This window comes from Camelina sativa, chromosome 9, assembly GCF_030686135.1.
Source record: "Camelina sativa cultivar CO46 ecotype springtype chromosome 9, ASM3068613v1".
NCBI classification, from domain to species: domain Eukaryota; kingdom Viridiplantae; phylum Streptophyta; class Magnoliopsida; order Brassicales; family Brassicaceae; genus Camelina; species Camelina sativa.
In genome coordinates, this window is record NC_141888.1 from 31890550 (window position 1) to 31903874 (window position 13325).

The 13325-nt window shown below is 37.2% G+C and overlaps 2 protein-coding genes and 1 pseudogene across 4 annotated transcripts; 1 reads left to right on the plus strand and 2 right to left on the minus strand.

Annotated features, from left to right (window-relative positions):
- The first annotated feature begins 1013 nt into the window (after nucleotides 1-1013).
- On the plus strand, nucleotides 1014-2407 carry LOC104712254 (pentatricopeptide repeat-containing protein At3g56030, mitochondrial pseudogene; annotated as a pseudogene). Its single transcript, XR_015566557.1, has one exon. The product of XR_015566557.1 is annotated as a pentatricopeptide repeat-containing protein At3g56030, mitochondrial pseudogene (transcript).
- Nucleotides 2408-2507: 100 nt separating this feature from the next.
- On the minus strand, nucleotides 2508-7462 carry LOC104712253 (UTP--glucose-1-phosphate uridylyltransferase 3, chloroplastic). Of its 2 annotated transcripts, XM_010429106.2 has the most exons (17): nucleotides 6481-7462; nucleotides 6186-6363; nucleotides 5955-6104; nucleotides 5647-5808; nucleotides 5372-5544; nucleotides 5219-5285; nucleotides 4936-5093; nucleotides 4526-4684; nucleotides 4144-4235; nucleotides 3970-4064; nucleotides 3766-3843; nucleotides 3527-3622; nucleotides 3365-3439; nucleotides 3182-3273; nucleotides 2924-3086; nucleotides 2785-2845; nucleotides 2508-2690 (listed from the first exon to the last, which is right to left on the minus strand). In XM_010429106.2, the coding sequence occupies exons 1-17, from the start codon at nucleotides 7227-7229 to the stop codon at nucleotides 2569-2571; spliced, it is 2670 nt and encodes an 889-aa protein (XP_010427408.2). In that variant the 5' UTR covers nucleotides 7230-7462; the 3' UTR covers nucleotides 2508-2568. The 2 variants fall into 2 exon arrangements, with proteins under 2 accessions (XP_010427408.2, XP_087322678.1); XM_087466552.1 differs by lacking the exon at nucleotides 6481-7462 and having other exon boundaries at nucleotides 5955-6094; nucleotides 6186-6327.
- An 829-nt stretch (nucleotides 7463-8291) lies between these two features.
- LOC104712255 (putative inactive receptor-like protein kinase At3g56050) lies at nucleotides 8292-11721 on the minus strand. Its single transcript, XM_010429108.3, has 6 exons — nucleotides 11009-11721; nucleotides 10839-10902; nucleotides 9860-10269; nucleotides 9528-9718; nucleotides 9308-9440; nucleotides 8292-9217 (listed from the first exon to the last, which is right to left on the minus strand). Exons 1-6 carry the CDS (start codon nucleotides 11112-11114, stop codon nucleotides 8622-8624), a joined length of 1500 nt encoding a protein of 499 aa, XP_010427410.2. The 5' UTR covers nucleotides 11115-11721; the 3' UTR covers nucleotides 8292-8621.
- Nucleotides 11722-13325: the final 1604 nt, after the last annotated feature.

Below are 13325 nucleotides of genomic sequence, written 5' to 3' on the forward strand. Positions count from 1 at the left end.
GATTTCGCTACTAACTTTCTTTCACATACATTACTTGGTTTCCAATACATATCATCACATTGTAATTTCTTCTTTATAAAATAAGACTAAAACAACCCAAGTCATCAAATAAGAATCAAGGACACTATTTTGAGAATAGGGAGAACAGTACATGCTAAACTAGTTGAACGGATCGATTAGGATTCCTAAAACACAACAAAGACAACAGATCTAATTGTATAGTGATTAACACGATGGTTACAACATCTTCATTAACCTTTCAGCTTCGCAAGATCACACAAGCAAGGGGAAGCGATGAGCTATGGCTATATAAATGTTCAAGTTTAAAACTGTGAGTGGGAAAGGTTTACTACCTCTTACTATCTCTTCAGGCATTTGGACCAAGACTAACTACTATGAAACGCTAAATTTACAGCAGCTCAGAGCTAAAACAAATGAGATTATCTGGTATAGTAAGCAGGTAACACTTGAGGTTCTATCATAAGCCCTGATGATATACGTTCTCGAATCACTATCCAAAAATCCTAGAATATTCGCAAATGCATTAAGATCAGCAACAATGAGATGAAATAAGCTAGAGAGACAAATATTAAATCGCAAGCTAATTGACAAAGTAAGTAAAAGCTTAACGTTAATTGAAAAATCCATTAATCCAACAGCAAAAAACTTGCAACTTAATACAACAAAAGTAGTATCAAAATCCGGAAAAGACAAAAGAACTGAAGCAAACGAAACACAAATGGAGAAAAGGGGAGAAACCGAAAGACTAGCGGGGGTAAGTAGATGTGTCTATTTAGATCGCTGTCTCATCTTTCGTCTCTTCCTCTTCAACCTCCTCATACGCTTCTTCTTCCACTGAATCCAAAAACACACAAAAAAAAAAACCAGATCCACAATTACTAATTATTCATTTGGAACGAAGATGACTAAACTTGGCTTAAAGTATGTAACAAGATAGATCAGATGAATCAAACTACGAACTCAGTAAGATTGGGAGATCACTTTACCTTAGCTCTCATCACTCCTTTTTGCTCAAAACCCTAATCCTGCTGAGAGAGGTGACACAAGATGATGGATAGATGCAATATATATTCTCAAAACCCTAGACAATGAAACGAGACAAATGATAGGCTTTTAATATTGGGCCTTTAAAGCCCATAAATTATCCCAAAACAAGTTTTAGCCCAATAATCTCAAGCGCAGTATCATCTACACTGTCTACTTCATTTCTAAAGTTCCGGCTTAAACCCTTTGACCCCGTCGACCTTATATCCGACGATGTCTCTTCTCCGGCGATTCGTCAGAGAATCAATCAATTCCAGATTTCTCCTTCAATCGATCTCAGGACGTTCAATCTCCACCGTAAATCCCAATCCAATTGGTCATCCTGGTCATCGTCGTACTACCGCCGAATTCGATAACCTCATATTCGAAGCTGGAAGCTCCGGTGATTTCGAAGCCGTACGCCGTCTACTCAACACCCGCGTCGTAAACGCTTGTTTCAACACAACCGCCACATTCAAATTCCTAACAAACACCGAATCTTACTCCTCCTCCTTAGAAGATCTCCGCCGTGTTTTGCCTCAGACCGACGCCGGCTACACTCGGAAACACGCATACGAAACTCTCATCGCTCGTCTCTGCAAACTGAACCGGATCGACGACGCTCTGATCTTGATCAAAGATATGGCGATCGGAAATTTCGAGCTCTCAACCTCCACGTTTCACCCGATCTTAAACACGCTCACGAAGAAGAACAAGATCGAGGAAGCGTGGCGCGTCGTGAAACTGATGAGATCTCACGGGGTTCCGATGGACGTGACGTCATACAATTACTTTTTGACTTCGCATTGTTACGACGGCGACGTGGCGGAGGCGAGCAAGGTGTTGAGGAAGATGGAGGAAGACGAGGAGGGAAAGGTTATTTCACCGGACACGCGTACTTACGACGCGCTTGTGTTAGGCGCGTGTAAATCGGGGAAGGTTGAAGCGGCGATGGCGATACTGAGGAGGATGGAGGAAGAAGGGTTACCGGTATTGTACGCCACGCACGCGCACGTTATTGGAGTGATGGTGGAGAGTGGCTATTATGCGCTGAGCGTTGAGTTTGTGATGGCCTACGCCGGGAAAGATAAGAGATTGGATGAAGAGAACTTGGGGAGTTTGGCTAGTAAGCTCATCAAGAGGAAGAGGTTTAATGAAGCTAAGCTGGTTTTGAAGGAGATGAGTGTTAGAGGATTGAGAATGGGTGATGCTTTACGTGATTTTTATCAGACCAATGTGTTAAAGTCTTGATTTTGATTCCTTTTAGAAAAGAGACCAATGTTGTAAATGAATCTGTATGTATTTGTGTTGTGGCTTCAAGTTACAAGAGTTTCTGTGCAAGTATGAATTTATGGATTCTCAAGCTTTTTTTTTTACATGAAAGAGAAGTTATCAGATAGATGGTGAACTGTTTTGTTTAATTTACAAGGGAGCAACATTTACAGCACAGTACACTTTTCTAGTTTTATTTTCAAGGACAAGGAGAGGTTATATACTTCCTTCTAACTTCGTGGGTGGATGGGGTTAGTTTTGTGAAACCTCTACTTGTTGAAGATGAATGTGTGATCCATTAAGTTGGTAGTCCCAATACCAGCTTCCTGTTTCCAATACCCCTTCTTTCATTGCTTCTAAGTTGATGCTTAAACCTAAATACAACACCAAATAATGCAATCATTCAATACTAGTGTCAAATTAGTTTGGCTTCTTATCTATCATAGGTTTTGTAAAAGATTCACTTACCTGCATTTCCTTGTGTGATCTTCATTATGTGACCGTCGGGTACTTCAAAAACATGGTTTCCCTGCAAAAAGAATATAGATCACCTGGTTTGAGACAGAGACTCTAATTCATCAGAAACTTCCTTGTTACTTTACTTTACCTCTACAGTTACATTGCTGGCTTCGAATTCTGCATTTCCGTGTAATATGATTTTACAAGTCTCAAGCCGGTTCACATCGTTTCTCCAGTAAACATTTGATTTACTGTTCCAATCGATTCCTCGGTTCACTACCTTGACGTTATGCAGTTTACACTTGCCACACCTACAAATCAAGTTTTATGTGAATTCAAACATGCAAAAGCAAAACCAATAGACATGTATCTTACAGAGATAATCAAGTACAGGATTCTTTCCTACCTTAATCCATATTGTAATATTGGTTCACCATGATCATTGATAGTTGTTGAACCCATGGCGTTTTCAGCAGTGATGATCAAGCTGCCATCAACCTATGGGACAAGAAGGTGATTTAGAATTAAAGAAACTCAACACGATGAAAGCTATGTGAAATCTTGTTGGCAGGATAGAAATATTGAGAACCTGAACGTTGTTCCATGACAACTCTGCAATCTCTAGTTGCACTTCTGAGCAACTGGAAATGGACCCTCCCTTGAACTGTTACAGCGATTATATAAGATTCATCATAATAAAACATTTGCTAGACTTTCTGTTGCAGACAACAAAAGCAGACTATTGACTTACTTTCTGTCTTGAAACTTCCCAAAGAGGACCAAGAGCAGGATGCAGAAGAATGAGATACGGAGGTGGCGAATCCACATAGTTATCGTTATGTTCAATCTAGAGAAGTAGAATAAAATTATTAACTCTTAATTTGAAGTTCTAACTGATAAGATTCACTCTGGCATGAAATATATCTTCACGGGTCTGAAATAGCAGTAGTAATAAAACAAGTCATATAAAGTATGTGTCTATGAACTAACCATGGGAAGTTTTATATCACATTCCGTAAGGAGCTCATATGCATTTCGTAGTATATCCAACAATGCACCATCTGGAGTCTGTAAAGAAAGAGATCAGTTTCAAAATTAGTTAAAGTTTAAATGTAATTCCATTGAATGCTAAATCCATGCGATGAGACAAGAAAAGACAAAGAGGGACTAAACAATTGGCTCGAGAAAGATTACCTGGTGTAATGCAGCACTTGCGTGTGGTTTCTTCTTCTTAGCTGAAGAAGTGACCTTTCTTCGTTCATTGTAAACAATATACGTATCCAGTTTATCTGGTAAGATAACATTAAGAGTCAGTAATACCTAAAGACATATACATTTAACATTGCAAGTAATTCAAATAAAATTTACCTTCTAGATTGCCCTGGCATCTAGAGGGAAACTTATTTAAGAAATTGTCTGCTATGTTTTGCATTGTGCATTCCAGTCGACCACCCAAAACGCTGCCCAAAAGTAAAGTAATAAGAAAACTGCTAACGATGATATAAACTCCTAAAGTTTATTTGAAGTAAACATTTTATAGTAAGAGAGTGACTGGTGATTCCATTTGAGAGAAAAAAATAAGTTTTGAAAGTCACAAGGAATCAGTATGGATTCCATTTTAGCTATAAGCAGCAGTTACGATGTGACTGAGGCTTCTATTTAGAAGTAAAACATCACAAAAAGAATTGTGACACTGACATATAACAAGAGAACAGAAGATCACTCAACATAAATGTTCAGAACTACAAACCTGTGATAGTCTCCATACTGATCAATGTACTCAATTCGCTTCTTTGTATTCAGAACCATATTTGGTAAGCTTTTTGCATTACTACTCGACCCAATTGACTCGGCTGAGTGTAAGTCAACATATAGAATGTTTGTATTGGCAGGGAAATCCGCCTGCAAACTTCAGAAGTAAAAAAGGAATAATGATTTGATCTTGCACTATGAGCTGAAGAATAATATGAGTATTGAAGAATCACACTAATAAGAAGCACTAATACTTTAACCAGAGACAAGAAAAAATAACTAACACTATAGACAGACAACAAAAGAGAAGATAAATTTACACATTTTGAGCTAAAACAGAGATACTATGAATCAGTTCTCGGATATGCACTTTAAGCAAGAACAAACTCAATGATAGAAATATCATACCCATTTGAGGAAGGAGAGATTCCAAATTTATCAAATTCTGTGTACTCAATGCACGATATACCATATTCCCACTTCCCATCAAAATTCTTCTTCTCCATCAATACATTAATACCTTCAGTTGCTCCAGCATTTCTTTTACAGGATGCAAACCCAAGTTTCTGCAATATTAAATACCAGTTGCAATCACCACCAGATGCTCTCTTTATCATCTCGAAAAGTGATACATGTAATCTTTTGAATCTATGTGCAGTATGTGGGTTATAAATATATGATGCAAGTCTACCTTATTATACCGTAAGCCAATCCCAGCAAGGGCCAAGAGGGTAACATCTGTGGCAGCCACAACATTACTGCAATATCACAATTATAAACACTAAATCCAGATAGTTCTGATTTTATTGTAATGAACAACTTCACAATGGTACAAGTAACTAACCTAACTTGGCGAATGGTTGCTCCCTTTCTTCCATGATCGAAAAACCATTTAAATACACCTTTGTCGTAAGCCAATTTCCAGATTGCGCCATGACCACCAGGTTTACTAACAGGCACAAAGGGCTTTGATACTATCCATTGACCATCTTCAGCACTGACAGCTGGGACGAGAGGCTAGAGATCAAAAACCACATACCATTAACTTGATAATACTCAAATACAATTGTTACATAAAACAGGTAATAGAAATCAAAAGAAAATGTATGTCTGTGACACCTGTTCAAAGAGTCGGAAATTTAATTGACCTCTTCCAAACCATTTGAGCCGTTTACAAAGCGAAGTTACATGCTCATGGTTGTTCTTTGCAGCACTTGTCATAATGGCAACAGGTGTGACACATTGCTTTCCATAAAGCTTGAAGTAAAGGAACTCTCTAGCCTAGCAATTGACAAAAAAAAATGGATATACAACATTACTAATGCACATGAACAAATACAGTTGTTCATACCTCAAGCATTCCCTTTAATTCATTCAAATATAGACAAACCCACCACGAGTGACTCGAGTAATTAGTGAATATGTACCTGAAGATCTCTAATAAGTCCCTCCAACAAAGTTCGTCCACAATGAGCAAGCATTGCTGCAGGAAGGCATTCTCCTGTTTCTGTATCAACCAACCCTAATCTGTCTGCTGCACCTCCTAAGGGATATATTTCACCTAAGTCTGGCAATCCCTAATTTTAACAACAACTTATAATCCAGAAACCATACATAACACAATCCGTTAACTTCAAAAACAATAACACAATACTAACCTCAATCCCCCATAGAGCCGCCTGTGAGGCATACTCTTTCCTCTGAGTAAGGTCAAGAACGCTAGGAGTATGCATTTCTAAGTACTGACAACCCAATGATTCTTCAACAAGATGTGACCGGCTAGTATTACGCCTCTTAGTTGATTGGTAAAGAAGCTCAAGAACCATAACCTGATATCTGACACACAATGATGCATGTCTCAGCAGTGTATATAATCCCAAAAACCAAAAATCAAAAAACTTTCGAGGCAGCTTAATCTAATTCCGTGTACTAAACGAAGTTAAGAATTAGTACCCGATGATTCCTCCAATGCAGTCGTAGAACTGTTCAATTTCATCCAGAAACTTCAAGAACTTTCTGAAGTGAGCAATCTCATCTGCTCCTAAAACTGTACCAATCTCTCTTCTACCACCATTATAGCCGCTACTACTACTATTCACATCGAACCGCTCAATCATCTCAACCAACGCGTAAAGTGCGTTCTTCACAGAACTTCTCACTGTATACTCCTCCTCCTCCTCTTCTTCTTCTTCAAATCCTTCCTCATAATTCATACAAATCGCGTGTTCTTGCCCCGCAGCGATGACACACTTAACGAGAAACATCTCTTCCGAATTCAAACCAAGCGAACCTAAAACTTTAGATAAACCGCCACGATTCTCGCTGAAGAATCGACGAACTCTGGGATCAGCGTCGATGACCGCGTCCTTCCGCCGCAAGTCCTTGGAGGAAACGTCTAGTTTCGCTCGGAGAGACTTGAGCCGGTCGATTTCCGATAAGAAATCGTCGGATTCGGGAGGAGTCGGTGTCGGATACTCAACAGGCACGGTGGACACGTGTCTCACCTGGTGGTTATAATTATTACACTGCTGCTGCTCGCTCTGCGGATACTTGGAGAACAATGACGAAGAAGAAGGGAGGAAGAGCAGAGGCTTTCGGAAATGAAGAGAGGTGAAAGAGGAAGAAGGAGACGTGGAAGTAGTGCGGAAGTGGAAGAGAGAGAGATGGTTCTGGTGGATTGGAGAAGCTTGAGGATTAGCCATGGCGGGTGGGTGAAGATGGATGGTTACAGAAGAAGGGGTTTTGAAGAGAACCCCAAGGAGGGATAAGGAGAGATACTCCGAGCATATACCCACCTAAGATCACTACTGTACGATTTCTTCTTCTTTTCTTTTTTGTCTTTGCTTTTTTTTTTTTTTTTTTGATTGTGAAAAGAAATATTTTAAAAAATATAATCCAACCAGCTTCCAAGGATTTGATTGTGTAGACGATGTGTGATTGTCGCGTGTTGCAATCTGTAATCTGACGGTTCAGACGATACCGTTTTGGATTACACCGATGGGCCATCTTTATTTGTTCATGTCGACTCACAACATTTTTCAATATTTTGTTGTTTTTTAAATCATTTTTCAACATATTTTGTGACTCTCACAGCGGTAATATAAATTTTTAACTAAAGAAATGGAAAACGACAATGATAAACTGAATCAACCATCACAAACCGGTATAATATGTTAGTTTTGGTTAACAATATGTTCTTAGACCATCTCCATTGTATTTCTCTATTTTTTTCTCTATTTTTTTCTCTAAAATAGAGTAACTCAAAAATAAAGCATTGTTTTACTCCAATGTATTACTCTATTTTCACCTCTATAATAGAGTTAGTGTAAAAAATAGAGGTGAGAATAGAGTTGCTCTATATATAGAGCAATCCTATTATTTTCTCTATTTTAGAGTAAAATATAGAGTAGGATTGGAGCAAATGTTGCTCTATAATAGAGATTTGACTCTATTTTAGTGAGATTGGAGATGCCCTTAGGAGTGGATATGAGTGTAATATACTCCGATTACTAGCTATTGCATGTGGTTTAGTATTAATAGATACGATACCTTGCATGTAGCATAGGAGATGGAGTGTTAAAAATTTGAGTAAGATAATCGGCAAATTAATAAATTGTTTAATTATGCATTAAATTTACTGAATTCGATTCTGAAGACTGCAATTATGGTGAGAGATATCAAATTGCGAGTGCCATCTTCAACTCAATTATTTGATCGAGCAAAACTTCTGAAATATATTACTTTGATTGGTTTTCTCTAAAGGATACTTCAGAAACTGATGATTTAAAACATTTAAAAGAACGTAGTAACTAATTTACAAACACAGTAACCACCATCAACATTTATGCACACCAAAAAAAGGGGTCTTACCGTGAGACTCGGATATGTTCTGTTTACTGACACATATAAGAGCAAATGGATCCATCGGGGGTCTTTTTTTTCATATAAACTAAGTTCCATAGATTTTATATATATATAGATGAAAGTAGCCTAAAGAGAAGCCAAGAGAGCTTCAAAAGAGACTCAAAAAACCTCACTCAATCTTCATATTAATACTACTTACAGATTTGTTGTGAAGCAGAGTAGTCGTCTCTTCACGCAGTGGACAGCACTTCCAGCTCTGCCCACCACAAAGCTGAAAGTTTTGGAATCGCATCGTCTGGTGATAACCCTGTGATCTCCCGTAATCTCCCTGTCACTTCCTTCATTGTCAGTCTCTGTTTCGGGTCTGCCCTTATGCAGCTTTTGATCACTTCGCCTATACTCTCAATCTTCTCATCAAAACATTCCAATGTTGGATCCGCCATATCCCTTAAGGTCTTTCCTCTCAAGAAATCAGCCAATCCAGTATCTACTGAGTCGCCTTTCCTAACCGACTCTGGGAGTTTTCCAGTCATCAATTCGAACAACAGCAACCCGAAGCTGTGAACATTGTCTTCTTGTGTTGTTTCTGTAATGTTTGTATCTATGAGTGCATTGGTGCTGCTTTCTGTCTCTGATGGGCCTTTTAGGTACCCGAAATTGAAATCTGCAATTTTGACTGCGTAGTCCTCTGTGAGTTGAACTGATGATGAGAGAAGACTGCTGTGGACTACAGGTGGTTTGAGCCCGTGCATATGGTCAAGACAATATGCTATGCCCATTGCTATTCTTAGCCGCATTATCCAGTCCAAGTGCTCTGACTCTTTATCTGCAACAAAGAAATATTGTTTCCTATTTTAAATCGACAAACCTTACAGTGTAAATGACTGATATGACTAAAAAAGCTTTATTTACTTACAGTGTAAATGTTCAAAGACTGATCCGTTTGATGCATATTCAAAGACCAAGATCCTAGTGAAAGGTTCATCTTCTTCACAGTAGCCAAGAAGGTTAACAAAATTCTTGTGGTTTATCTTGGATAACAATTCGATCTGAAAAGTTATCCAAAACATAAATGATAAGGCAATATGAATTAAAATGCATACAAAATATAGGGGAACTGGTTGACTGGAAATTACCTTCTTTCTGAACTGCATTTCTATGTTATTAGTCCATTCTTTGGCAGAGGCAGTAGCAACAGAAGCCACAGCTATCTCCACCCCAGTTGATAGTGTCCCTTTGAACAATGTACCAATGGGACAAGACCCAATGACATTACTGAAATCTTCACAGGCAGCTTCGATCTCAGATCTTTTGAGTTTGGGGATACCTGAGTAACCAAATTTGCACATCATTAGTATGGAAACAAAAAGAAAATGGAGTTGCCAGGGACAAGCACGACGAGTAAACCTCAATCTTCCAGAACTAACAATGTCACTAAGTATCAGCGAGTAGAGAAAAGGAAATTTACCAGTTATGAACACTTTCTGAAGCTGTCCACTAAGACCTGTACGCCAAGGGTTCACAGATTTCCCAGCCTTAGTTTTGAAAAAGAAGACACCAGTAGCTAAAAGGATGATAAACACAGCACCACCAAAGCAGCCAGCCACGATAGGAACCGTGTTGTTTGAAGAAGGTTTGGAGCTTTTTCGTAGGATAGGAAAATTCAAAGGGTGCACAAAAGGAGGTGGAGCGGAAACATGTCGTGCAGGAGGACTCTTTTGTGGCGGAGGTGATGCTGAGGCTTTAGTAGAGGCAATAGGTCTCGGAGAAGATGACGAAGGAGTAACTTGTGCCACAGGGCGACCCTTGAAAGAATTCAAATGGGTGTAAGGGTTACGAAAACGGCCAAGTAATTTCCTGTGAAAACCAACTGCTCTCCTACAAAAGAGACAAAAGGCAAAACGAAACTTGAGTATAAATGAAGAGGAAATAGAAACATGTTTCCACAGCACAGCAGCAGTATCAAAGTAAAAGAAATCAAGCAAGTCTTGGAATAAAAATGCATAAAAATACACAGTGTCGGTGTTCATGTAGTACCCCTCAGAAATAGTATTAGTTCACTCAAAAAACAAAAACAAAAAAAAAAATCTAAAAAGTAAGGTGTTGGTGTTCAAAAAAGTCATAGATCTACAAATACCAGCTACATTGATGTTGATGTTACAACCAAAATTCAAATTCATGTTCAAAATCATGTCTGCAAAACTAAAACTATTCATTCTACATTGTGAGCAATCAACTTTAAAATTTGCTAAAACACTAGATTAGATCTTAGCAAACACAGAAACCTAATTTGCAGAAGTAAAACACACCTACTGTATAAATCTGAAAAAAACCAACAAAGAGGTCTTCCTTATCCAAAAATACTTGGAAGTTACTAAATCAATCCAGCTGCGTTAACAAACATCAAAAAAAAAAAAAAAAAAAAAAAATCGAAAGCTGAAACTTACAAATCTTCAGCATCTCTATCTGATGACAATAGATCATTCGTCACGAATTCGAGAAAACCACCACCTGAAATACGAAATCGAAACAACAATCATAAGGAGGAACTTGTTTCTATTTTTACTGGCAACCAAAAAAAAACAGAGAGAGAGAGAATAATAAAACAGTAAAATACCATGAAATTTCAACGAGTAGGAAGAACCGAAGCTCAAAATCACCAGTAGAAACACGAGAGCACGCTTTTGAAGACTTAATCGAACAAATCTCCAGTTCTCACTCATCGTGAGAAGACGACGACAAGTGGAAGCACGAGCTAAAACTACACCTAAGGCTCGATTTGAATCTGATACCGTAGATTCGAAGAAGAAAATTAAAAAGTTAAGCTAAAAGAAGAAGAAGAAGAGAGAGGTATTGAGATTTTGAGTTCGCATGGCGGAGGAGACGATTTGAGAGACCCAGAGGAGCAAACATGACTTTTCCAACTTTTTTTGCTTTTTATTCTTTTAATGTTTTTAAAAGCGCGTGTCCCCGTGGTTTGGCCCAATATATTTAATTAAAAAGGATACAGACTACAGAGTTAAAAAAACACAATGCAATAACTTCTTCTTGTTGACAAAATTGTAAAAAAAATGAAAAAACAATAACTTCTTTATTTGCTCATGAACATAATAATATTCAACTGTATAATATATGAACAGAGTAACATTTTTATCATTTCATAAAGATTATTATAGATTTTTTTTTTTAAAAATAAATAAAAGAAAGATATAGGAGAATCTATGGACCTGAAGATGCCGGAACTCAAAAGGATTCAAAAGAAAGAGGCCAAAGCCACCATGCACCCCACCGTCGAAAATGACTCTCTTTTTTGATGTTATTAGCCCTATTGTGTGTAAAATGGTTTAAGGCTATTTTATGTTTTCTAATGTTTTTGTTTTAAAAACAAAAGAAAGATAAATATAAAAAATGGCCACGTGGAATTTTTGTTAGTTAATGATGTGTTGGGGGATAATGGAATGATTGAAGATGAATGATTGTGTTTTTTTTTGTGGTATTATGGATTAAGAAAATGTGGAGTGAGTTTATTCTTGATGACTGATTCAACGTGGAAGTGTTTTCTTTTTCTATTTAATTTGTTTTTTTGGTTTTATTTGGCTTAGCTGTTGGTTTGTTAATTCGTCTTCGTTTTCAATCCAACTCTTTGCCATGTGGTCATAGTCATGGATGTAATGGGAGTATGCCCCATTTTCTATTATATAATTTTCTCAATAGTATTTCTCAGATATTTTTAAGTGTATATAGAGAAGTGTCCCATAATTGTATGTATTCACACACACCGCCCACGTTTTGTGGTGTGTTTATACGGTTAAATGGGAACAGTTTTGTTTTGCCCCCACAATTGTAAAGAAGTGTTCCATAATCAATCTACTCTTCCACGATCTGTTTCTATATATACATTCTTTTTTAAAAAATATCAATAAAAAGTTCGACAAAATGGTTTTTGTTTAAATTAGAGCAATTGGCTTTGATTGGTTATAATGGATCCGAAGAATATAAATGGTTAGTTGACCATAACGGTTTCGCCGTAATCTGAAAGCCATCGGGGTTTTGATTGGACGAATCAAAGATCAATCAGCCACTCATAATACTATTACTGTATTATTATTTACAAAAATTCACCGCCATGCCTACCGCGTACATACGTAATCTAACTTCATCCTTACGTAAGTTTATGCTGTCTCTGTTTCGATCACCTTTATACTTTAGGTACGAATACGATCATTATCTTTTTTGTCTTGCAAGTGTATGCACTTTCATGGGAAACTTTGCTTAAAAAATTTGACAGTCAGACAGTGCTGCGGCATATAATATATATACTTATACTATCTTGATGGGCGCTAGGGATTAAAAAAGTAATGGGAAACCTTAAAGCTCAATGCATTAATTAAATTTGGCATTGACTTATTAAATGGAACAAACAAACCATGCATATGGCAGCTGTGTGTAAAAGATTCAAAACCTTCGTATTATAATATTACTATTCTATTTTGTACATTAGGAGTTTAATTAGGACCACGTAAGAAAAGTATTACAAATTAAGATCAGAAAACTTTTAATAGTATAAACTAACTGAAGCTGCAAATTAATCACATGTTAGTGTTCATATGCATGTTATATTGTTTCTTTTTGACGTCAGTTTTATATTTTTTTAATTATATGTTTATAACTTCTTAATATACGATTCTTTCAAAATCTTACATGTTCTATAGAAACTTTTATAAAGATCAAATTCTAAAAGTCATCATCATATATATATGAACAGTGTACTTATGAGAAAATCTCCTCTTACACAAGTATATATATACTTATCGAGTTCATCGTTTCATTTTTTTTCTTTTTTTATTTGGATTATCTGATTTGGGACTTCTACAATTCGATTTTAGTTGTTTCTTCACTATTTTCCTTTAAAGCCGCCCTCTCTCGGAGAATCT

What these genes read in the sequence shown, in the direction of transcription:
- LOC104712253 (XM_010429106.2), bottom strand. Translation starts at nt 7,229, where the DNA reads ATGGCTAATCCTCAAGCTTCTCCAATCCACCAGAACCATCTCTCTCTC. An exon ending in ATTTCCGACTCTTTGAACAG is followed by an intron (nt 5,545 to 5,646) that starts GTGTCACAGACA and finishes TTTGATCTCTAG; the next exon opens with CCTCTCGTCCCAGCTGTCAG. An exon ending in CAAGTGCTGCATTACACCAG is followed by an intron (nt 3,844 to 3,969) that starts GTAATCTTTCTC and finishes CTTTCTTTACAG; the next exon opens with ACTCCAGATGGTGCATTGTT.
- LOC104712255 (XM_010429108.3), bottom strand. Translation starts at nt 11,114, where the DNA reads ATGAGTGAGAACTGGAGATTTGTTCGATTAAGTCTTCAAAAGCGTGCT. An exon ending in CTACTCGTTGAAATTTCATG is followed by an intron (nt 10,903 to 11,008) that starts GTATTTTACTGT and finishes TTCGTATTTCAG; the next exon opens with GTGGTGGTTTTCTCGAATTC. An exon ending in AAATGCAGTTCAGAAAGAAG is followed by an intron (nt 9,441 to 9,527) that starts GTAATTTCCAGT and finishes ATAACTTTTCAG; the next exon opens with ATCGAATTGTTATCCAAGAT.